We start from the raw sequence: 25,132 nt of genomic DNA, 5'->3' as shown, positions 1-25,132 counted from the left end.
ATAATATATGTAGCGGCGGATTTGAGCGTTTACAACTTACGTGATCCAGCAGCTCCTGTTGGTGATGGCCACGTGATGATTTTGGCTAATTTGGATAATCCTGTGCTCTTTCGACAGCTACATACACTCCATAGACGCACTGGGTAGAAAGTCACTTTCTTGTCTGGTTTGCACTTAACTTTGCAGCGAGGAACTCGAAATTTTGATTTATTTAAACGGAGTGCAACGACGGCGTGCATTAGCGTAAATCGCAGGCGAAGTTGTGTTTTACTTCACTAGGTGGCGTGACAGGGCTTTGGGATCTTGTTAGTTGTCATCTCAAAAGATGCCGCCACATAACACGAAAAATGTATTCTTTCTTAATTGTGTTGCTTTGTACGTACAAAAAATACCTATTCAAATATATATATAGAAATTAATTAATACTAATCTGTTCCTCTACGGAACATATGTATATATGTATTTATCTATATACGTATGTATATCGTCGCCTAGTACCCTTAGTAGAAGCTTTGCTTAGTTTGGGGCTAGGTCGATCTGTGTAACATTGTCCCCAAATATTTATCTATTTCAATACAATTTGTCAGTCAGTAAGAACCAGGAAAATTATGCTCGTCCCTTTTTTTGGATGGTAGTACTAGCGTAAGATAAAGACAGTATGATTATCTTTGTTTATGTTTAAAATAAACCCAAATTAAATAAGAAAATGTGATGCATAGTCTGATACGCTACTGTTGATGCTGACTGTACCTACACCATTCGCCTTTCGCAACAAATGCAATATCTTCGGCCAAAAATGTAGTAAAATTACCCTTTTTGGCTTCCTGGGCATCCTTTATTTGGTTTGGTTCTTATCTTATTTTGACCTACAGGCGTATTCTGATTTCAACAACAGGTTATGAATTAGATGTGTAGGATATGGATCTGATCTGTCGGTGTCAAATGTGACGTTTTTGGATGAAGAAATGTAACTTTTGACACTGACAGATTAGGGTGCCTAGCCAAGGTGACAGTTGTTTGCACTACGACAACTGCTTTTTGTGTCTCTCTATCATATTTCGTTCGCTACGGAGCGTAAACGATTGGCATGTTGGCTACGCACCCAGGTCCATAACTAATTCAGATCTAATTTATTAACCTGGTATTTAATCAGAATAGGCCTGCTAGTATTTATTTGATACTCGTACCTATGTATGGCCCTCCTTTACTACTTAGAGTTCTCGAAAATGGGGACTCGAACGTTGAAGGTCAGCCCCCGTAAGCAACTTATTGTTGCTCATAACTTTAAAGGCTTTAAATAAGTTGATAACAACAACTCTCTTTCGACTGTTTGGATGGATGTTACCTTTTACAGGTGGGTTGAAACAACTCATCTGTAAAAAATACTGATATTTCCGAAAATGTCCCATTTGTCCTTTACTATCTGCAACTCGAACAAACTCTTGATTAGTGTCTTGAAATATGATCAGTTGATCACTTAGGTAGTGAAGGAGTTGAGGGCAACGGGCAACCACGACGGTTTGTGTATAATTTGGAAGAACACAAAGGTCCGCGTCCCTGTTGTTCTTTAGGTTACAAGTTTAGCGTTAAGTATTTAAAATAGTTAATTCAGGCAGTTGTGCGGGTGGCAACTACGGTGGTTTGCAGGGCGCGCGGGCCAGCTTTTCAAGATACAAGTGCGGGCGGGGGGCACGGCAATTTCCGTGCCGTTGAAGAGATTGAAACATACGGATCACGAGACCCCGCACGCGGGCCAGTTTTTCAAGATACAAGATGAGCGTTAAGTGTAGGAGTTCGCGCAGTAGTGCGGGCAGGGGCCGCGGCGGTTTGCGTGCAGTTGAAGAGGTCGAACATATGGATAACGAAGCCCCGCGTGCGGGCCAGCTTCTCAAGTTACAAGATTAGCGTTTAGTGAACGGGTTGTTGCGTGCGGTAGTGCGGGCAGCGGCCGCGGCAGTTTGCGTGCAGTTGCAGAGGGCGTCGAACATACGGAGCACGAGGCCCCGTGCGCGGCCCAACCGCCGTTTCAGGTTACCTGAAACAAAAACATAAAACGCTTAGTATTATTAATATGCTTATAAACAGGGTTGCCATCTCTAAAATTTGGAAACCAGGACAAGACGCGTGAAAACCCCGGATTTTGGAGTCCAGAACCCGGACATGTCAACAGGTTTTTTTAAACAGGTTGTGCGGGCGGCCTAATACTTTAAATTTTTAAGCCCGGACTACAAATGAAGTCCTCCCCGGACGCTCCCCGGACGCCCTCTAAACTAGGACAAATCCGGGGAAACCCGGACGGATGGCAACCCTACTTATAAAGTTAACAATTGTATGTAAAAATGTAGTCCTACTATAAAAACGTCAAACGTCAAAAAAATATTGCAATTTGGTATTGTCAACGTAAGTTATATGTTAACATTTTTCGACTTATTATAAATGAGTAAGATGCAAATGTGTAAGCATACGTATATCTTGACGTTGACTATACAATACTTATGAAATGAAATGAAATGAAATGAAAATCATTTATTTCGAGCTAAAAACTCATATAGTGTTAGTACATACAACAATTATTATTTATCTACCTATATATCTAAGTTAGTACAATATAAACAAAACAATAAATACCTAAAACTACTTAACATAATCTATGTCGATGATGCGTTGGTCCGTTGGGTTCATGCAGTTGGTTCCAACGCCTCATCAGTGGGCAGTCCACTCTGACGACAAATACGTTTAGGAGACTGTTGGTGCTACCCTGCAACCTATGCAATAGGGATGCCGCTCTTTTACGCATAATAGCGTAAAAGTCATCCGTACGGGCATCGGCGAACATCCCTGATGCACTGCAGTACCGAGGCAGACCCATCAGTATCCTAAACGCATTATTATATTGCACACGCAGCGCATTGTACGATCGCTGCGAGAAGCTGGTCCACAGGCTGCAAGCATAAAAAGACTGACAATAAGCTTTAAAAAGTGTAACCTTTACGTCATTGCTACACTTTGCAAACCTGCGCACCAGCATATTGCATCTGACCGTCAACGCCCTGCGCTCTCGTTCCAAATCAGGATCGTCATTAAGGCTTTCGGTGAGCCATTGACCCAGGTACTTAAACCGCTCTACTCTCCTCAGGGCGGTACCATTTAACTCAACCCTAGGAACTTCCTCTAGTTTCTTGTTGCCGGCCCTGAAGATGAGTAGTTCACCTTTTGTAGTGTTATACCTGAGCCCATGTCTCTCCGCATAATGCTCACATATTTTTAGGAGCTTCCTGAGCGCTCTGATTGAGGGAGCCAGCAGCACCATATCATCAGCGTAACTTATGTTGTTGAGGCAGGTACCGCCAATGTTACAACCAACCTTGGCGCCACTGAGTTCCTCAATCAGCCCGTCCATATATATATTAAATAGGGTCGGAGAGGTTACCCCCCCCTGCCGCACTCCACAGTTCAGCACGTATTCGTCTGAGTGCACGCCTGCCCACCGCACAGAGTTGATTTGGTTGCTGTACCAGTATTCAAAGACCGCTAATAACTCTGCAGGGAGACTGGTCTCGGACGACACCTTGCTCCACAAGATGTCGTACGAGACCAGATCGAACGCTTTGGAAAGATCCAGAAAACAGGCGTACACTGGACTATCTTGCTTTCCATAGTACTGGACTGTACTTTTTAAACAAAATATGGCAGATTCCGTCGACACTCCTGGCTGGAAACCGAACTGAGCATCTTTAGCCTTATAGTGTTTCCGAAGCTGCCTATCCAGAAGCCTGTCCAGCACCTTAGCAGTAATTGTCGCCAGCGAAATCGGCCTATAATTGCCCAAGTCAGACACATCCCCCGTTTTGTTTTTTATTATAGGCACAACAATATTTTGCATCAGTGCACTCGGCAGGTACGAGTGACTAACACACAAATTAAACAATAACGCAAGCACTCGCGGAAGATGTGTCCCAGCATACAGCAAGTGCTCGATACTTAGTCCATCGTGTCCCGGTGATTTCCCCGTCTTCATGGTTTTAATGACAGAAGAAACATCACTTACCGAGAAACGAACCGACACACTTGATGGACCCGCACCGAGCACCGGCACAGACCGACTTAGCGACGACTTCACCTGGAAATGCTCTTTAAATAAGTTGGCTATATCAGTGGGCTCACATTTACCCGCAATGCTCACAGGCAGGCTTGGTTTCGGATTAAGTTTACCCGTTTCTTTCCAAAACTTGCTAAAGTTTTTTGCTGAGTGATGGGTCGAGATAATATCCAATCTAATCTTTTGTTGATTATCTTGACACCACTTCAGCTTAACTTTGAAATCTTTACGTGACTGAATCATTAGTTCATAAATGTGTCCACTAGTAGGCCTATTAAATGCTATCCACTGCTGAAAGTATAATCTAGCCTGACCGTGAGCATCCTTAACATATTTGTTCCATCCCGTAACGTGCTTATAACGCCGTTTAGTACTTAATTGTTTAGTAAAAGTAGCTGCCTCACTTAGCGTAGAAATTATATTATTATACAAATTATCTATATATTGTCTATGATCTACATTAAAACATAAATTATCACAGCACCTAGTAAACCTGTCAGGAAAATCCACATTTTTTAATTTATTATTACATAATTCGGAGTATTTATTTATTTGTTCTAGTGTTCGTTCTCCCCAAATAATCTTATTATCATACGAATTTATATGGCAATTTCTTTTTGGTACAATCGAGTTTAAATTATACATTATTTCCAACGGATAGTGGTCAGACCAATAAACATCATGATGCACCTTTACATCCATTACACCCTGCCACGCAGACTCTGTTACTATGCAATGGTCAAGCCAACGCCGGCAATCATTATGTGCATCGCTAGTAAAAGTGTACGTGTCAGAGTTAGCACCAAAAAATTCTAAATCTACGCATCGGAGACTTTGCTCGGCACAAAAGTTCAGGAGTTCAGTAGCGAATAGTCCTCCTGGATGAGCATTGTAGTCACCTAAAACTATAGCTGACTCGATGTCATGACTACTTATTATGGCACTTATCTCACTCAAACATTCTGTAAACTCCGTCAAGTTTTCTACTGAGTTCGTTGGCATATAAACTGAAAAAATCAATAAATTATTAGATAGGTACTTATTAGATAGGTACGTATCTACGGGATATTTAATAACATCTGACAAGGATGTGATTTTGCGGAAGCACCTACTTGTATTGTGTATAAGCGTAGTTTAGTAGATGTTTATTTAATTATTTGATTAACCTATTTTAGGCATCGTGCTTAGCTAAGTTTCTTACCCCAGGAAACAATTAGCGATGTTATGGAGCGTAGTTAGGCAATTATTTTTAAATAAATTATGCCTACCATCGAAAATTACGAGCTAACATTCGAATTTTTACGGTTTCATTATTTTTCTGTGGGACCGGGCACAACTGTTTGATTAAAATAAATTATTTTCTTCCGCCGTCAATCAGGTTACGTTAGACTTAATTTAATAGTAGGGTTCGGTCGATCAATTCGTTTGATTACAGTTGTATGTATATTTATCGACAAGGGAACTGAAAGAGCTACATTGTTAAGCGATGAGGCCGTAGATATCGTAATAAAATTACTGACTTTTAAAAACTTGTCATACTTATCTGTCAAATAAAATGACTGTGCATTAATTGACCATTTTAAAAGCTTGTTTAAGCAACAAAATAATTATTGGACATTGGATAATTTAACTTTATAATTCACTGTGTTTAATCTTTACAAAATAAATATTTATTTTTTTATAAAATAAATATTTTTTAATAATTTTAAAACTCCTTAAACAAATTGACCAAGGCCCACCATCGTAAGCTCAATAAGACTTGAGTATGTCTATAAATAATAATAAAGTTTTACTACTAAAAATAGTACAAGAGTATAAAATGAAAATCTTAATTTCAGACAACTAGTGGCCCATAGATAAATTTCTTAAAATTAACATACATATTATAAAAATATATTTTAACACTAAACAACGCAACCCTGCATTTATGAAAAGGTGTATATTATGTAGATAACAATAGGCGGATTTATCGCTAAACAGCGATCATACAAATAAATTACCGTATACTGGGATTTGAAACCAGGACCATCGGCTGCATAGGCAGGGTCTCTATCGACTAGGCCAGACAAGTCGTCAGGATGAATATGTATATAAATAAAGAATGTCTGTCAAGTGAGTTTGTGGTTAGAATGAAAAAGCTATGTCTACATTCAATGAAATTTGAACTGTGATGATGACACCACAGTTTAAATTTGATATTTGATTGATTTGCGTTGTTTAGTATGAATTAAAATAACGTTAACTTATGAATGTATTGTTGTCACTTCCCTGGGGCCTATGTACTAGGTGTAGGACGCGGGTCGTCAGGAGGATAATGACAAAACGTTAGAAGCGCGTTTTCATATCAAACTTGAGTCTTGCGAAGTCACATATATTATGCCTTGCATAATTACCCTAAAGCCCTATTTGGACGGTCCGATAACTTGCTTGCGATTTTTGTCACATTGCGGTATTAGATCGACTGAATTCATTGTAATCTGTAATTAGCCGTGTATCGAATATCGTATGCGATTTCTAGAACCATCCAAATCAATTATAAACTTGGAGGTATCGCAAAAGAAAGACGAATTCAAATTTAAAAAAGCATTCGCACACACCGGACATAGCTGAGTGGACGAAGTCGCTTACGAGCAAGTTTCGTGTAGCAGTAGCTTTGTCCTCATTTCATCAGCGTACCACCCATTACACGTTTTCGTGTTCCATTTCGGTTAGGGTTAGGGTTACCAGAAATTCCAGAAAATGCAGAAATTATCATAATATTCTGTTCACTGAATTTCAAGCATGTAGAATTCAAGACAGTAGGTTCACGTGTTATAATTTATTATGTTGTACGAAATTCTCACATAATTATAACCAGATAAAATTAGAAAAAAAAGCTGGTTTTTTTATACCACGTCGGCGGCAAACAGGCACGCCTGATAATAAGCAGTCACCGTAGCCTATAGACGCCTGTAGCTCTAGAGGTGTTACATGCGCGTTGCCGACCCTTTAAAAACCTGTAAAATTATTTTTTGTAGAACCCAAAATGGATGTTGCAAATGTTTCAGTTGAATCGAATTAAAACAGTCGTCCAATTGGCACACATTTACAACTAACATGGAATGTTCTCACTGCTTCCTGTCATCGAAGCTCAATCAATACGTCAAAACTCAAAACTTAGTTGCTAAAATGTTGAGCACATTAATTGTAAAACGCTCAGAAAGTTACACTGAATATTACATTTATTAAACTGTGTATAATTCGTTGGCAACCCTTATTTTCGGTATCTGTAGGTAGGTATGTCAAACCCGACAACCCTCAACTTACCTTCTTTTGACGCGGGGCGTTTAGAAGTCAGTCCGACAGGTATTGATCACTGTAGCAGGACTATAAAATATTATGTCGAAATCAAATGACGGTACGCTATATAATTTTCAGCAAAGAATATCTGGGGACCTTTCCAATGCGTAAAAATATATCTAAGTGCTTCATATTAGTGTTTTAGTTAATTTCACTGCAAATACTAAACTTATTTGCAATGTGTATGTGTAACGATATCAGCCCATCTAGCAGTTGTTTTTTTTTTTTAAAGGGGCTTAATAAAAGGGGAATAGGGAGCTGCAAGGGGTAGACCTCGGCGGTTCTTCTCTTGGTCTAACTCAATTAGAGTATGTGTAGTAATTCCTATGAAATTATTTTGATATTTCCGAGAACTTTTTGCAACTTACTTACCCATCTCTAGCAGTGTTATAATAGTAGTTTATGTGAATGCTACATAATAAAAGACATTAAAATACACGAGTGTGGGCTTAAGAAACGAACGAAGTGAGTTTTTTAATAGGATCACACGAGTGTTTTAATGCCTAATTATGTACATACACTATTTTATCTACACACATATTATAAACTTTCTATGATATATTCACTAACCCAAATTACATGGCATCGTCGTTGCTCTCTTGGCAGAACTCATGGATATGTGGTGGCGTCACCGAAATATTTATATCGCTCATTTTATACGAAACTTTTGCTATAGTTACTTTTAAAACAACAAAACATATTCATTTTATACTGAAATTAATTTAAAAATAAACTGTACGTCAAATGGCGGCAAATGAAAACTTTTTTCATGCATGTCACGCATTCGTAGTTTTTTTTTTAATTCTCCGACAAGACTTTAGAGTCGGGGGCATATTGCCGTATCATTCGATACAAACTAACATGCGAGATATGTTAAAATTGTATGCAATTGACATTTTATTTTGAACAAAAAGGCATCTCGACTGATATTAGAATAGAGGTCAAATGGAATTGCTTTCTTTTTCAGAGATGTTCCGATGTTTTTCAGAGAAGCCATAACCAAATCGATTTTGATGTGAATGTGAATGAATGAATGTTTATTTGAGTGAAACAAGCATATATCGTTGGGTGTTACATTTTTGGTTTTGACCGATCCTTGTTTTGCCACGATTGGCGTACAAATATTATGTTATATTATGTACCTAGTTATGAAGCAATTACAACATCATCACAGATAAAAAAATTGTTGTAACAAAACAGTTGATCTTAATGTTAGCCATTATTTGCGGATTTTAAGGCATCCTGGAAGGTTTATGATATGTGTGTAGATAAAAGTAGATTGTTAACCAAACGCTGAAAGCCATTTCTGTCGAGAGCGTCGATAGTCCGAGACCGAAATGGCGTCTTTCATCCGAGTTAAACACTCTACTTTTTATTTCGAATACGAGGAAACTAATACATGTATATTTAAAAAACCACGACTAACCTCCTTTATAGTATTTCTTGAGGGTACTTTCAATTAACAATTTAGGTAAATGTATCGTGATTTATGGAATGGGGAGTTTAATATTAGAATGAAAATTGTACAACAAATCCATTTAATATCAAATTTCAATAGCTCATCGTAATATAAACGAAAAAAACGTAATGGAAAAGTAAAATGCTCTAGTACAGAAACGTATCATTTTCTGCACAATGTTTAGAAACAGAATCTACCCACTAAATAAAGCATGAGAAAGGAAAAATAAATTATTATGTGAAAATCAAACGACGGTTTTAAGTATCCTGTAAGGTTCATCGATCATACTTAACTGACAGACTAAAGTAATCAAAACTTTTGGGATTCAAGATTAGAATACGGAACGTTTTAGTAACTTGTACCTATAAATTACCCGGAGTATAAGTACCTACTTACTTACTTAACTTTCGAATCGGGCCGTTCTTCTTCTTTTCTATGAAGCATATACAGTACAGGTATTTAGGTATAGATATCTCGCAATGTGCAATCTCTTTACTTATAAAGCAATTAGTTCCAATACCCGCCGTTCCATTCCTTTTGTATCGGGCACGTAGTCGCACGTGACGGGACCATATGCGATACTGTGAACACAGCATTTCCGTATATAAGGCAGAGACGAGTAATTAATAAAGATTGACAACGTAAAGAGCATTCCACATCATTGTTCTACAACAACGAATAGGAGCACGAATGATGGACGCCGTACGTTTATCCACTGTGGGGTGTGTACTTTACATAGTATACTTCAAAGCCAGCGAGCTTCGGGGAATCGAAACGCGACGGTGCACGGGCGGAAGTACAATAGTTTGACTAACATGTCAAATCTGTTAAAACAAAAATATATCTTGCTCATTTAGTTCGCGGACGCCAGACTGTCAACGTCTCCATATGTTTCCTCGTAGAGAGAGGAAGCACGTGTCGGAGTTTGTACTTTTGGTGGTGTTTTGGTATATTTATTTTCACGGTGAGACGGTTTTAATATGAATTGCATTAAAAAAACACGAAAGTAATTATAACAAGTTAGCACTGATTGACAAGCAAATTATTATTTCGCGAAACAGCAAAGTAATATTTTTCTTTTTATTAATATGGATTTCCGCCAAGTAGGTTAGAATCGGACCGAACTAAGTTGGCAGCAATTTTGATAGCCCAGCCTGTGCAAGTGTTAGGCAAGTAAACGTCATAATTTCATAGAAGTTTGACGTTTTCAAATAACACTTGCTGTGTCTGGGCTGACAAAATCACTGCCAACTTATCATGGTCTGACTCTATAATTATAAATTAACATTTATTTAAAATACCTACAGTCAACATTATTCCTATTCCGCTTAATTATTCCCCGAATCTAAGGACCACATATAATTATACAAATTACATGGATCTGAGACCTCCACAAGTCCTATGCCATTTACAACAAAAACTTAGTGCGTTGATTTTTTTTTTCTTTTTTTACCATTTAAATTAGTTACAGGATTACTACGAAGGTACTGCAAAAATACAAAATAAACGAAAATAAATAGAAACAATACAAATGAAAATAAAATACTAATCAGACTTGGGTGTCGACGTAACAGCTGTTACGTTGTTTGATCCGGCGTAGGAATACCGACGCAACAGAGAGTACTACTATACTAATACCAGGTATAGTAACTAGTCGTCTGAGAGGCGGTGATGGGCAGTCTTTGTTACTTATTTGTCTATTGTAAAGGTTACGAAGAAACCATCATCCCTTTCATAATGAACCAACGGCACGGCACGTAGCTATTGAATAGCTGCTCATCTGAAAGATATATTTTCAATGTTTTGCTGGTGGAATTGAGCTAGATAGTAGCTCGTAGTGTTCATTCTAGATTTCACTGTGAAATTGACTTTGAAATAGCGATTTGTTTGTTTGATGACTTGAAAAGAATGGCAATTTAATAGGTACCTAAGTATACCATGCAATATAATACAAATACTCTTTATTGCACACCTCAATACAGAAATTTGTGAGCGTCAGGATGACGGGTGGACCTCAGCGAATTTCAACGAAATATTTATAAACATATTGTACCTTATGTGTACCTCAGTGTATCTTTAATAGAAACCAGTGTACCTCTTCCTAAAACGAGATATTTAACAAAAAAGGTTCACCCGCCATTCTGACGTCAGGATGGCGGGTGGACCTATGAAATCTTGCATTATACAGTATAATGCAAGGCACAATATTTTAACTTGTGTAGTATAATTTATACTACACAAGTTAAAATATTGTGCCTTCAGTGTATCTCTGTAAAACCTTTAATATAAATCAGTACATCTATCGCTAAAACAAGCTAGGCTAAAAACAAGGTCTACCCGCCAACTTGACGTCTGTACCTAGACATTAGGTACAAGAAGACTTACTGATACGTATTTATGTCATCCTTTTCCATTGTCCCGTTATCAGTCTCAAGCCAGCCTCCGATAAGCGCAGATCATTATCGCCGTCTCGTTAGCTATTGGTATGCAAATGAGCTCTAGATAACCATGTTTGTTAACATTACTAAAAGTAGTTCTGACAGGTGATAAGGAAATGAAGCCAGGAGTCGAGTAGGTATATTTAAACTGGTGATATATACTGCTATTTTAACGACGATTGATGACTCCCGTGTTCAAAAACTATCCTATGTCCTTTCCCGGGCTCAAACTATTCTGATCTATCATGAGGTAACTGGCAGACATACTGACAGAGTTACTTGTAACATTTAATTTTATAACCTAAGTAGGGGTAAGTTTTTTGTCAAAACAATTATTTTTGATACGGACTTTTATCGCTGACTATACTTTTCTTTCAACAGGCAACTACTTAATATACCCATCGAGAGAGTTCTAACAAATCCAAACACAGCTAGGTTGCGTTGTTTTATGACAGAGTTCCTATGGTCACCTCCTGTGTCTATATATCATCAGATTAGCTCGATAGTGTCAAAATATTGTGTTGTCACCCAACTTACATAAAACATAATATATGTATGTGAAGTTTCAGCTCAATTGAATAATGTGAAGTGAGTCTAATTTAGCTTGCAATTTTTGACCCAAATAAACATTTACAAGCAGTTCAAGTTAAATAAAAACGTGTAAAACACGTAAAATAGAATATTACGTAGTCGACCTGTTCTAGTCTAGACATATTGATTAGTTTACCTACTAAGTAATATACATATGTAAGTGTATATATATTTTTTATGTAATAGGCTGCAAACGAGCAGACGAACCGCCTGATGGGAAGCAGTCATCGCCACCCAAGGACATAAGCAACATTAGAAGAGCCTTATGCGTCGCCAATCTTTGAGAACCTTAAATACCTGCTTCTTGAAGAACCCCATGTCATAACGCAAGGGAAATAAATCCCTCAGATCAGAAGGTAGCTAATTCCACAATTTGCACGTTCTGGGCAAAAACAAGCGAGATGCTCGCTTGTTCTTGGTTTGCCACGTGTCGAGGAAGTGAGGATGAGCTTTGTTTTTTTGGCGGGAGGTCGGTGAGAAAAAACGCGACGCGCGACGGTGTACAGACAGTTGAACAGGTACAGAGAGCCAACGTCTCTCCGAAGACTGAAAGATTCCAAACCGACTGTGTTTTTGTTTCCTGGGAATTATTTTGGGGCTCTGCCCTGGCTGAATCTTTACATTATTCATGGGAATAAATTATTATTATTAAGTATTGATAAGCGGTGGTGGCCGAGTGGATATGACGTTCGACTTTCAATCCGGAGGTCGCGGGTTCAAATCCTGGCTCGTACCAATGAGTTTTTCGGAACTTATGTACGAAATGTCATTTTGATATTTACCACCAGCTTTTCGGTGAAGGAAAACATCGTGAGGCAACCTGCATACATCTGCGAAGAAATTCAAAGGTGTATGTGTAGTCCCCAATTCGCATTGGGCTAGCGTGGGGACTATAGCCCGAGCCTTCTCGCGCAGCAGTGGGACGTATAAAGGCTGAATTATTATAAATATATATATATTAAGTATTGACTCCAATGAAATTACTAAACATAAAGAAAACATCATTGTCTTAAGGATTTAAGGAGCCTCTAAGCCCCTCAGATGTTTCCATTCAACCTGTTTGTAGGTAAATTTTACCATTCATTTCAACAATAAACTAAAATCTCGTCAGATTTTATAGGTAAAAATATCTCCGTAAAAAAGAAAAAGCCAGCATGTTCAACAAGCTCGCAAAAAAAAGCAATAAAAGTTTTCAGCCACGAAAAACCTATTTTAAGCCTCTCTGAAAAGCTGTTAGGGATATGTCGGAAACAGTTCGACGCATTCCCAGGAACGACATTGTAATTCGCTCTGTGAGAAACTATACATATGCATTTATTAATCGGCCAAATTTAACCTTTTCGCTGCCATTGAGTTGATATAAAGTCAGTACATTTCGTGCCCCACACGCCACTTGATATGTTATATTGTTGTGTACGTGCCATTTTTGACGTGGCGTTGATAACACGTTATTACTTCATAAATTGAAGAGGCGTCGAAAAGTTTACCACTGTTGATAATCGTTTATCATTTTTATATTTTTGTTAAAAATAAAAAAAATAACAAAGTTCGCTAAAATTGGGTTCAAGTTTTTCGGGAAAGAGGGTTTAGTTCGAGTACGTGAGAAATTGCTCATTGTGTCGCCTAGGTAAAGGTACCATCTGCCGTAAAAGTGCGTGGTGACTTTATCAATGAATTCATTCATAATTAATTTCTCCGTGCACTTTCGCAGCTCACTGTAATTAGCATTAGACCAGGTAAAGGTGTGAAAATTAGATTTTCTACTCGCTAACGTTAACTTTTATTACCTATTATCGTATGCTAAGCAACATCGTAGACGCTTAGGTATCCATTATATCACAATACAATAGCGCAGCTGTTCTTAAGTAACTGTCTATTCTTGTTGTTACAAAAGAAAAGATCAGATGACAACTCGGCAAGCTAAATTTTACGTAAATAAGATACCCCAGTTCACCTTGCTGTTTTCATAAAAGCGGGTAAATAAGTATGTATTCATGGGGTTACAAAGTATTATTGGCCGGTTTTCATATAGAAAATTGTCTATCTGAAGCCATCGAAAAGCCCTTCACTACTACATACTTAACCCATTCAGCGCTAATCACGACATGTTGTCGTTTTGCCAGTTGCCTCTACGAAGCCTTTCCGCTACATACCGAGAAATCCAACTTATCGGTTACGATATAGCGCTACGACCGTAGTTCAGCATAGATGTTTTTTAGTGCCATTTTTATGTGACATCTTTATTTTCTTATGTCGATGGTTATGCTACACTTTATTTTATGCTCCTCATCTCTCCTTATCTCTGTACGGCTATCATGAGTTGAGGTTTACGCAGTTGCTAGCGTACAAATCAAATGCCAACTCATGTTAGCCATACTTGTTTCAAAAGCCATATTCGCGTTACAGACTACGTCAGTCACCTAAATTGCAGCACTGTACGTTAAACACACATTTGCATAAACGTGACAATGAGTGAAATGAGGCGCATCGTGGACAAACGACCTGCCATTTGCAGGGAAAATGGATTTACTGTTATAAGGGACAGTAAATAATAAAGACTGTAAATTTTTGTACAAGTATTTTCGTGCGAAAATTCAACCTGGCCAAGTGATTTTAGGCATTTGCCGCGAGTGAAGACGACGTTGGTTCGATTCCAGCCCCAGGTACTGGAGAGCGTGGTCACGTTTTATTTCGTATATGACATATATTTCAAGTTGTCACGTTTGCTGGGATCGACGTATTTGTAGCGCGTACGTAGAATAATAAATTCTTGTACTACACGCTACGCTATAATAAGACCAATTCTTATGTATGGCTGCGAGGCTTGGACACTAACACTGAAAGAAGAGAGTCAGCTCCAGGTAGCGGAAAGAAAGGTGTTACGGAAGATCCTGGGGCCTATCAAGAGAGATGACGGCACCTGGAGGATCCGTAAGAATGCCGAAATCGTGGAGTTAGTGGCCGAACCCAATATCATCGGCGAAACGAAATGCCACAGACTTCGCTAGTTCGGCCATTTACTGAGGATGGCTGAGGATCGGGGTGTTAAGAGAGCTTATTTGGGACGACCGACTGGTCGCCGTCCAGTGGGTCGGCCCAGATACCGCTGGAGCGACAGTGTACAGGCGGATCTGTGCCAACTCAAAGCCGATAACTGGCAGGAAGTGGCACAGGACCGGGACAGGTGGCGTTCTCTCGTTTTGGAGGCCAAGACCCTCTTTGGATTACTGCGCCACAATAGTTAGTTAGTTATATTTTGCCCCAACACTCATAACCACTCACGTGATTGATATTTTTCAGTGACTTCTGTTATTATAATAAAATAAGGGTGACAGCTGGCAACTACAGTTTCCAAAAGCACGCGAGTGGTTAATGGGCGCATGGCATGGCGCACTGCATCCGATTCGAACGTCGCTCTAACAGCGCGGCTTACGTGGGCGTTGACTCGCGAATGCGACGCGGCGCGGCGCGGCGGCCCAACGGCATTCGGAGATCGCCCACGTAGGACACTTCCATAGGTATCAAAGGATTAAATTCACCCGCGCTGCGCCGCGCCACTTCGCATTCGCGAGTTATTCGCTCAGGTAAGACACTGCCTAAAGTTTGGGCAAAACGACGTTGCGCGTATTATAGCGACATCCCGCTCGCACGTCGACGTGCGAATTGGAAGCCGTAAAACCCATTAAAATTAAAACTTTTTTTACTGCAATCTTACACAATTAAACATCGGCTTTGTTAAATAGTGGCGCTTGTGAACGAAGTATTATTCAATACGGTGCTAGCGCTTTCAACTTCGGTAAATATTAGAATTATATTACTATTTCATATTGCAGATCTCTGCTAAGAGTGCAAGGTTTTACAATTCAAACTTTATGAAACCTGCTTACCTGGAAAGTACCAGTCTGAATTATTTACTTGTCTCCAAAATGATATACTCATATCGCTCGAATAATTCAACTTGAATAGTGATGAGCGGGAAATTGTCCCAAATGAAACAAAATCACACTGTCCACGTAACATAATGGGAAATACCAACATAGTAATAATAACATACTCCTAATGTAAGATTTAGAAATCTTATTGATTTATTTCCATCATTAAGTTGGTAGGATGGTGTAGATCTTGATATTTTCGGTAAGCCTATCGGGTCGGCCAGGACTCTTATAAAAAATACAATCTAAATAAATAAATAAGGAATGTTTATTTATTTTACAAAGCGAAAGATTCCAAAATTGAACCAGAAGCGTAGCGAGTAGTGGAATCCTGAGCGTTGAAAAAATTTCAAGGAAACACTAAATTTTTCACCACACTAACGCGAGGAAAAATCAAATTCAAATGAACGTTATTTCTTAAAAACACCAAAAAACTAACCAAATAAAATTAACGATCATGATTTAAAAGTCAATTCTACCAGCCCACATAAGGAATCAACTTACAAGGCACTGGACAAAATGCAACTTTCTCATCAGTTTTTAAATAATCAAGAGAAACTTTGTGAACTGACCTGGCTGACCTGCTGGCATGAGTTGCATGCTCGCGCGCGACTCCATACGTTCTAATGGACGCGCGCGCGAGAACGCAACTCATGCTAGCCGGTCTGGTGTGGCGAAAAAGGCTTTATTATGATTTTCAACTCTTGTTAATTAATCTATACTGTTTCCTATAAATATTAAAACACCTGAACGGGCTTGAGTGTAATCTCAGAATCCAATGAATACCCAATGAGACGCCGAGGTTAAAATCGATACATCTGGAAAAACTCGAGAGACTTTTTAATAATCCGGGCGGCGTGCCGAGAATTTCAAAAATGAAAATGCAGGAAATATCTTCGTCATTTTACTGAATCAAAAGCGATAGAGGATATGCGAAGGTCGATGTTCGCGGTAGCTTCTCTGATTATTCGTATATGATACCATGACCGGTCTAAAATAACTGTTGGTACTGCCACTTTATGCAGGGTGGAAAAATGTATGGGCCCTGGAGGAACAGTGCCTGAAACCTTAAACGAACTAATTTCACTTAAATATTCTTTAATTTTTTAAAAGAAACAAAACGGCATTCTACGATTCTGTTTCAATTTGCTCGTCTAAAAGTATTCTTGTGTATTAAATATTCGATTTTATGGATATATTATATAGAACAACAGACGAGTATATGACCGAATGTTTCATGAAGAAATTATAACATTACCTAACATTACCGACTAGCGGAATAAAATAGCGGGTGTTTATTTTTTGGAATTTTCAGTCGGTTCGATTCCCGAGCGAGAACAGTGAATTGTGAAATTGTAAACAGTACGGCGCGCAGTAAAGGAAACAATACGATCAAAACCTTTTTAACGCAACGCCAAAATCTAGTATTAATGTATAGAACAGCCATCCCGCTCTTACACATTTAATAGAGCGTGTGTGGGAACAATAGCATTTACCAATCTAATGCAAAATCGATTCTAGCGTTAAAGAATTTAGTCCTTTCAACGGAGATCGACTGTTTCCGCCCGTACGACGTATAATCTCCTGCGTGAGTTATTAATGCCAAAGGCATGTTATAATAAAGACTGCTACGTACAAAATTGCGCGTCATTGTCGCACGAGTCACATTGGCAAAGACTTAGCTTCATTTGTGCGATTCTCAACCAAAAGGTTACTTTCGGTTGTCAAAAAGGCGACATATAGCTTCAATTTGAAATCAACCTCATCAGCAACCGAAAATGTGGTTTTTATTAGAAAACGTCACATTTCATTTTAAACTAAAAATGTCATATACAAAAAAACTGTGACCTCCAAGGACAGGCCGGAATCAAACCGGCGTCTTCAACTTATGGACTAACGCATTGAGCTTTAGGCCATCCGGTCACCACGGTACTCGTCCCAAATTCTAAAGAGTCAGTAATACGTACTTGACTTGCTCCTATACGAAATACTTACTTACGGGATTACGGTGTAGCGAGGACAACAGAAATGTCCTTTTATTAATAAAAAAATACTTAGTGTAAATAGATTTACACATCCAGTAAAATAATGTAAAAGAAAGCTTATTACATTGCATTGTGGTGGTCACATAACAAAGCAATTGGTGTATGTGTAAACAAAAATAACGACAACATGAATTTGTATGGTAACAGACTGTCTTTTTTAATTACTAGTCTCTGTTTGCACGAATTTATTTTTTCCATGTAGACAATAGAGGTTTTTCCCTCTAGGGATTTGAAATAAAAGGTAGAGTGAGTTGTCTGTTGTCTGCGATTATTGAGCGAGTTTTTACCCTGTCTGGACACTGGAAGATAGAAAAAATAATTTTACTTTAAAATTTATAGACGGAATAAAAGACTGGAAGGACAAATCATAATGCTTTTTTTTATTTGTATCACAAAAATACAATCTTTAGTCTTTAAGAGCAACCACTGTACAATACTTTTTTCAATAAATTATTTGTATATTAAACGAAGTAAAGACAAATAGTGCATTACCGTTTCCTGGCAGTAGGTTCTTTATAAAAGTATGGCTTAAAGGTTTGTCAAAAATTAACAGGTTTTGTTTAAAAGAAATGCCAAAATACATACAGATAAGAAATATAATCCAAAACCAAAATATGTGAGTTAAAAAAACCACAAAGTGCTTCGAGAGTAGGTAGTGCCCTTGCGCTTCGCAGATTAATGCTCGATTAAAGTTTTCGAGTTTTATATTATTGAAAAACCTGTCGGTGATGTCTATAGAGGTAGTCTTAGTTTTTGTTAGGTGATAATGATAATTTCGATGGTTGACAGTCCCTTTTCCACGTAGACTTGAAATTTTAAAGTGGCAATTATTGGGACAGCGTCCAGCACTGGGACATTTACTATTTTATATTCTTCATATCAAACAAGTCACATGAAATGCAGATTTCCACTAAGGACCTTTACAATCGGCATTAGAAGCTGCCGTACCGAAGTATTTTCTAATCAGCATATTCCTTGAAAGGATCGACCTTTGAAAGGGGTTGCGGAAGCCGATTGTGATTTAACAACTTGATACATTTATGTTTGTTTTTTTCTGTCGTTGGCGTATATGTCTTGAGTTACTTGACTTACATGTGGCCCCTATTATTATTATTATTATGTACATGTGTGTGACTTAATTGATTTAAATCTAGCCCGTACTTTCAAGTTTTTAAGTCAGGTCCCCATTGAAAGTTAGCGCTACGGATTCCCACGACATTATACTAGTACTAGAGTTGGGATCCTATTTAGGCGTCCAATATTTTCGTTTTATATTTGTACGTTTTCTTTTTTGATGTGAACCACTAACGCTGATGCGGCGGTAGCATGGTCGCGTTTATACCGCCTGTCATAATGCCCGCCACGTTTGAACAAATATGTAAGTGCGAAAGTGACTGCCACTGGTGTCGTCTCATAAGGCACCGCGCTTACACTTATTGGTACGCGTGGATGCTTGATTTGTATCAAAACCTTATCAAATTGATAAAACGGAATCGACCTCTTGACTCGCATACTAGACACTAGACAGGATTATCCGCTTCAGAGGACCCCGATCAAAGTGAAGTGAGGTTTTTAGACCCACGGTGGGTAGCTATTCTTATTACGTATGAGCGAGGGCAAGTATAGAAGAACTAGTGGAAAGAACAAAAACAGCCGCGAGCCGAGTAGACCCATTTATACAAAGGTGAATACATATTAGTTACCGGTATTTTAAGACACAGTACTTTACATTAAAACAATTAACTTTAAATAGAAAACTTTTCAACTTTTCTTTTTTGGTTTTTCCTCTGGAGTTGCAGGCGTACATAGGCTACGGAGACTACTTACCATCAGACAGGCCGTATGCTTGTTTGCCACCGACTTAGTATAAAAAATATACTTCTTTTGTTTTAATTTACCGACCAAAAAAAATATTATAATTTTATCTAAAAATAATAACATGTGAATTTAACTAACAAGATGTTTAACATTTTCTGTCATGTCAACAAATGTTTGTCTTAAATGTCATTATCGACGTGTCATTTGATTTATCAACGTGAAGTGGCCAGTTAAAAGTTATGTAAAAGAGGTTCTAGAATATGTTCAATGAGGTCTCATTTAATTATCTTATTAACAGTGTGTATACGTAGCAAATGTGTTTTCCAATTTTCTCGAAAAAAATAACATCATTATCCAATATTTTTTCCTACTTAATACTCTAGGAGCTGAGTACTCAGCTGTAAAAATATCGGTAGCTAATTTGTTAGCACCTTATATTGGCACTTGTCAGCTTGGTAAGAATTTCTCCATTACTTAGGATTTGGGTAAAAAGTGTGAAATAAATGTGACTTTTTTGTTTATCAAGACAAAACGACGAAAGTGAACGACGCCACGTGACCATTTTTTCTAATTATACAAACGTAGACCCCTTTTTCTTCTCCAACTATCAACATTCAGCGGTGGCAGCATGGTTCCATTTTTATCACTTGTCACTATGCCCGTCACTTTCACGCTTACATACTTGTAAGAACGTGACAACCATGCTGACAAATGATAAAGAGCCGACCATCTTAGCCCTACTGGTATATATAATTTGATATACTTAATTATATGCGTGTTATTTTTTGTTTCTATTTGTAGGCGTCCATAAAACTGGATTCCAAACTTTGAAACATTTCATTATTATATCAATATTATAATTTTCATCACACCTGCTCGAAAAAGATCTTATTTCATTTCATGCAAGTGTACTGAAGGACAAAGGTATATACCTACCTATATTGTTCCATACCACTCAAGTTTTACTTTTAAAACACTGACTTTTATAATTTATTTATTTTTTTGTTTTTGTGAATAAATATTTAAAGTGATTAATTTTATAGCCGTTTAAAATATTTTTACATAATTTTCAATTGTGGCTGAATGATGGACAGATCTGTGCCTTCGATATCTAACCTGCCAACTATGGAAGGTGGAGGTAAGGAATACAATCTCCATGTACCAAACATGAAGGTTTATCTACGTCCGTGTTGAAATATCACCGTATTTTAGAATTATTTCGCTTAGAATTTAGTTTTACTCGCAAATTTGATGTTTTCATTCATTCATTCACACGTGTGTATGTAACTCTGGAGGTAAGAATATTACAAACTCGAGTCTTTAATGCATTCCAGCCTCCATCTAAAGATCTCGTTTGTAATAGCCAAATTAAAACCTTTTATCTCACTGACATTATGTTTTCCAATTAGTTTAAGATTTTAATGAATCAGGAAGTTAACTCAGCACCAGTCTTTAAGAAATAAGGAAATGTCATTAGAGACATCTGAGTGAAGGTTAAACGACGAAACTCGGGCGGAAAATATCAAAGGATATTGTTTGAGGAAAACCATATTTAGGTCATGGTTTTATACAAGTACCTTCTGAAAGGTAAAATTAATGAGAACACTCGAATGAAGTACTTATCATAATTAATATATATATAACCAAGTACTTACCTATTTGTAAAATGTATAAAATGAATAATTTGTGTTGTTTATTGTACATATTGTAAAATGACATGTAAAATACTTAATTTTTATGAATAAAGTTCTGAATCTGAATCTGAATATATAAACTAGTTACTAGTGGCTCGGTGAACTGTAGACCTCGCGTTAAGCTTAGAAAATGCAGAAGCATAGTGAACTCATAATGGTCTTAAGCGCCATAGACGCTATTGGCGCTTATATCCTTTATTCTAAATTCCACATTTTGGAAAAGTCCAGAAACTGGATCGACAAAGAAATATAATAATCATAGAATTTTGTCACAAAATTTCACGAGAATCGGTTAAGAATTGGGCCCGTAGAGGAAAACATCCGGCGGACATACGAAAGAAAAATGCCCCAGTTAAAACGGACCCTTTGCTAACGCTTCGGTCATTATCACTAAAACTGAGTGTCGATGTTTTATTTTAGCTTAAAAATCAAAAGGTTAATAATTATTTCTAAGTAGGTATTATGGTATAGGTATTAGATTTTTAAGATATCCTAATGTCACATTATATGACCATTTTGAAATAGAATATTGAGTGCCATAAGAAAACCATCGACTTTAAGTCTCATTTTTAACTTCTTTATTCCAGTCTAGTGGCGAAAATGTTTATTGTTGATAATTATTTACAACATAATATTGTACAGAAACAGTAAATTAAAAGAAAGCTGAATAACTAAAAACTAAAAAAATGTGAATACTAGATTATTATATATTAATGCAGAAATAAAAGAAAAATACCCCACAAACTATCCTACATGTTCCAGTCTATAAAATACACATGATTCTTACAAAAATAAGGTCAATTAAAAGTAACAAAAAAATTGTGACACAGACCTATTAAAAGTTATCCAAAACACCATTCTTATGTCCAGTGGACTGTATAAAGGTGGATATTTTCACGTCTAAGAATTTCCCAAATGTTTACCTTTCAGCCCCACACGCGCGGAGAGTCCTCACTCCTCAGCAGCAAACTGTTGCACTGACCTACACACAGATTCAATAATACATAGCAGATATGCCACGCTTAACACGCCGATTCTAACATAACGTTATTTTATGATCTGTGGTAAAACTAACCGAAACACCCTCTCTTATGTCAAGCGGACTGTATAAAGGATAACTCACGCTAGACCGGGCCGGGGCCGAGCCGGAGCTTCTAACGCTTCGTTTTCTATGGAAAGCCCCACGTGATCACCGATCAGCCGTCATAGAAAATGAAGTGCCGGACGCTCCGGCCCAGCCCGACCCAGTTATCTCAACAACATATCAATCTCTCAAATGTTTAACTTTCAGTACCAAATGCTCGGAGAGTCCTCAGCAGCATACTGTTGGTTCTCACACTGAACTACACACAGATTCAATAATATATAGCAGATATGCTTATGCTTAGTACGCCAATTCAAATGTAATCTTTAGTAAAAACACCATCTCTTATGTCAAGCGGACTGTATAAAGGATATCTTCACGTCTAAGAATTTCTTAAATGTTTAACTTTGAGACTCAAAGGCTCGGCCCGAGAGTCCTCAGCAGCAAACTGTTGCACTGAACTACGCACAGATTCAATATTACAGAGCAAATATGCCACGCTTAACACGCCGATTCAAACATAACCTTTAGTAAAGCTAACCGAAACACCCACTTTTATGTTAAGAGGACCTTATAAGTAACGTGGATATCTTCACATCTAGGAATTTCTAAAATAAAACATTTTAAAAATACTTTGAGACCTAATCGCTCAACCAGCCCTGAACGAGGCAGAGATAAAATAATATACAATCGCAGGTATTATGCTATGCTAAAACAGCTTCAACGGTTTTCATAACATTTATTTTTTACTTAAAGGCAGACAGTAGTGAAAAATCGGTATAGGTATTTTGTTTTCACTTCCATAAAGAGCTTTAAACGTTGGAGAAAGAAGTTGCCAAACTTTTCATTTAAGATAAAAAAAAGTTTATCGACGGTGAGTGTGCAGGTTTCAGACCAATTATGAGTCAAAATGAGTGACGAACACGGGATATTACGACCTATGTTTTCAAGAGTATAGTATCTGCTTCTGTATTACGTAGTCTGTGGCTAAGGGAAAACCCTTAAAGTTGGACAAAGGAAACTCTTCAACTACAAATTTAAAACTCAAAGAGAGTAAATTGTTAGGCTAGTAAAGGCTTCATAGCCATGTCTGTAGTGACCCTGCCGGCTTACGAAGCTAGAGGTGCTGAATATTACGGATAAGTATTTTGTTATTACTCGTACATTTTGGTTATGGATTTTTTCTGTTTTTTTTTAGGAGACGAATCACTTGATGGTAAGCGATTACACCCGCAACACCATAGTCGTTGTAAAGGGGCCCACTGAATACCAGTTCGCCGGACGATATTGGCCTGTCAGGTATTTGCGATTGTCAGCTTTTGCGTGTGTGCTACCAACTACCAGGCCTTTACGGGCCACTCCACACAAGCATCTTTTGAGCGCCGGCGTCCAGTCGGCGCTATGTAAAATATACGTCGTCGCGCAGTTGCGTCAACATTGCGTCGAGCAGCAGCCGAAGAGTTGGATAGACGACGACGCTCGGGAGACGCTAGAGTGGAGTGACTCTAAGATGGGAGGAAGCTCTTTTCTTGAAGGTTTGTAGAACATATTTACTTACGTACCTACTCATATGTGAATTAAACTATTTGAACGTATCCTAAATGTATTGCGTTGACCACGAGTGCCGTAAAGGTTTCAAAACGTTGGGATGTATTTTTAATTTACCTACTACTTTTCAATAGATTTACTTAATGAATAACTATTGCGGTATTGAGATAGTTTATGGCCCGGCGAAGGACATATATAGAATAGGTTTTATCAATCATCAATATCATTCCACGCAGACGAAGACGCGGGCAAAAGCTAGAAATATAAATAATTATTTATTTTAATAATAAGCTAGTGGTTCTGTGAGCTGGAAACCTCGCCATGAGCTTAATAGGCTGTCAATAATGCTCTGCAGTTTGGGAGGTAAGTGCTTACGACTACTAAGTACTGTATTCTTCTAAGAATTAAATAAATTAAAAAAATACCTAAAGCGCGAACACTGTCTATTTGTATCGGAGTAAATGAAATATGTCGCATGCCTCGACAAGGAAATAATAAGAAAACTATTGATAAAAACAAATGTAGATTATCACTCGTTAGTGGTTCAGATTGCAGACTCATAAGTCAAAAAAATAAAAAGATTCGTTTAATGGTGATTTTAAAACCGATCTTTGCAATTATTTTCTATCGAGCCGATTTCATACACGGGCCCACATTCATTTAATCTCGAATACGCCCACGGTCTTTGAAATATGATGAATATTAACATACGAGTTTATATTATTTTTGCTTTACAAAATCAAATAGTTTTTCTAAAAAAAGTGCTTCTAGGTAACATTCATTTCAAGGAGATTGAGTGTCGACAATTCCTTTAAAAATGTAAAAAGAAAATACTTACTTTTTTAATCATTATCCCAACGATCGGACAATATAGTCATAAGTGCCATAGACCTTTCTTGCGCTAAGTCCTTTAGGCCGATTTCAGCCATTTTGTCTAAAAAAAGAAACGACGGAAAAACTCTAACTACCAAACCCGCTTACAAAATTTCACGAGAATCGGTTAAGAAATGCGACCTGCAGATGAGAACATCCGGACATATGAAAGCATTTTTGCCCAAGCTGAATCAGAGACCTTCGCTAACGCT

The 25,132-nt window shown here is 37.8% G+C and overlaps 1 protein-coding gene across 1 annotated transcript in view; it reads right to left on the bottom strand.

Annotated features, from left to right (window-relative positions):
• Nucleotides 1-1,383: 1,383 nt before the first annotated feature.
• The window catches only part of LOC133526825 (uncharacterized), a 40,556-nt gene continuing 16,807 nt past the window's right edge, over nt 1,384-25,132 (bottom strand). The window contains exon 3 of the mRNA XM_061863624.1: nt 1,384-2,035. Coding sequence (XP_061719608.1) covers nt 1,902-2,035 — 134 coding nt within the window. The 3' untranslated portion in view covers nt 1,384-1,901. The remainder of the gene's footprint in view (nt 2,036-25,132) is intronic.

Source organism: Cydia pomonella, chromosome 17 (genome assembly GCF_033807575.1).
Source record: "Cydia pomonella isolate Wapato2018A chromosome 17, ilCydPomo1, whole genome shotgun sequence".
Classification (NCBI taxonomy): Eukaryota; Metazoa; Arthropoda; class Insecta; order Lepidoptera; family Tortricidae; genus Cydia; species Cydia pomonella.
The sequence above is the reverse complement of the archived record's forward strand: the minus strand, read 5'-3'. Positions and strand labels throughout refer to the sequence as shown.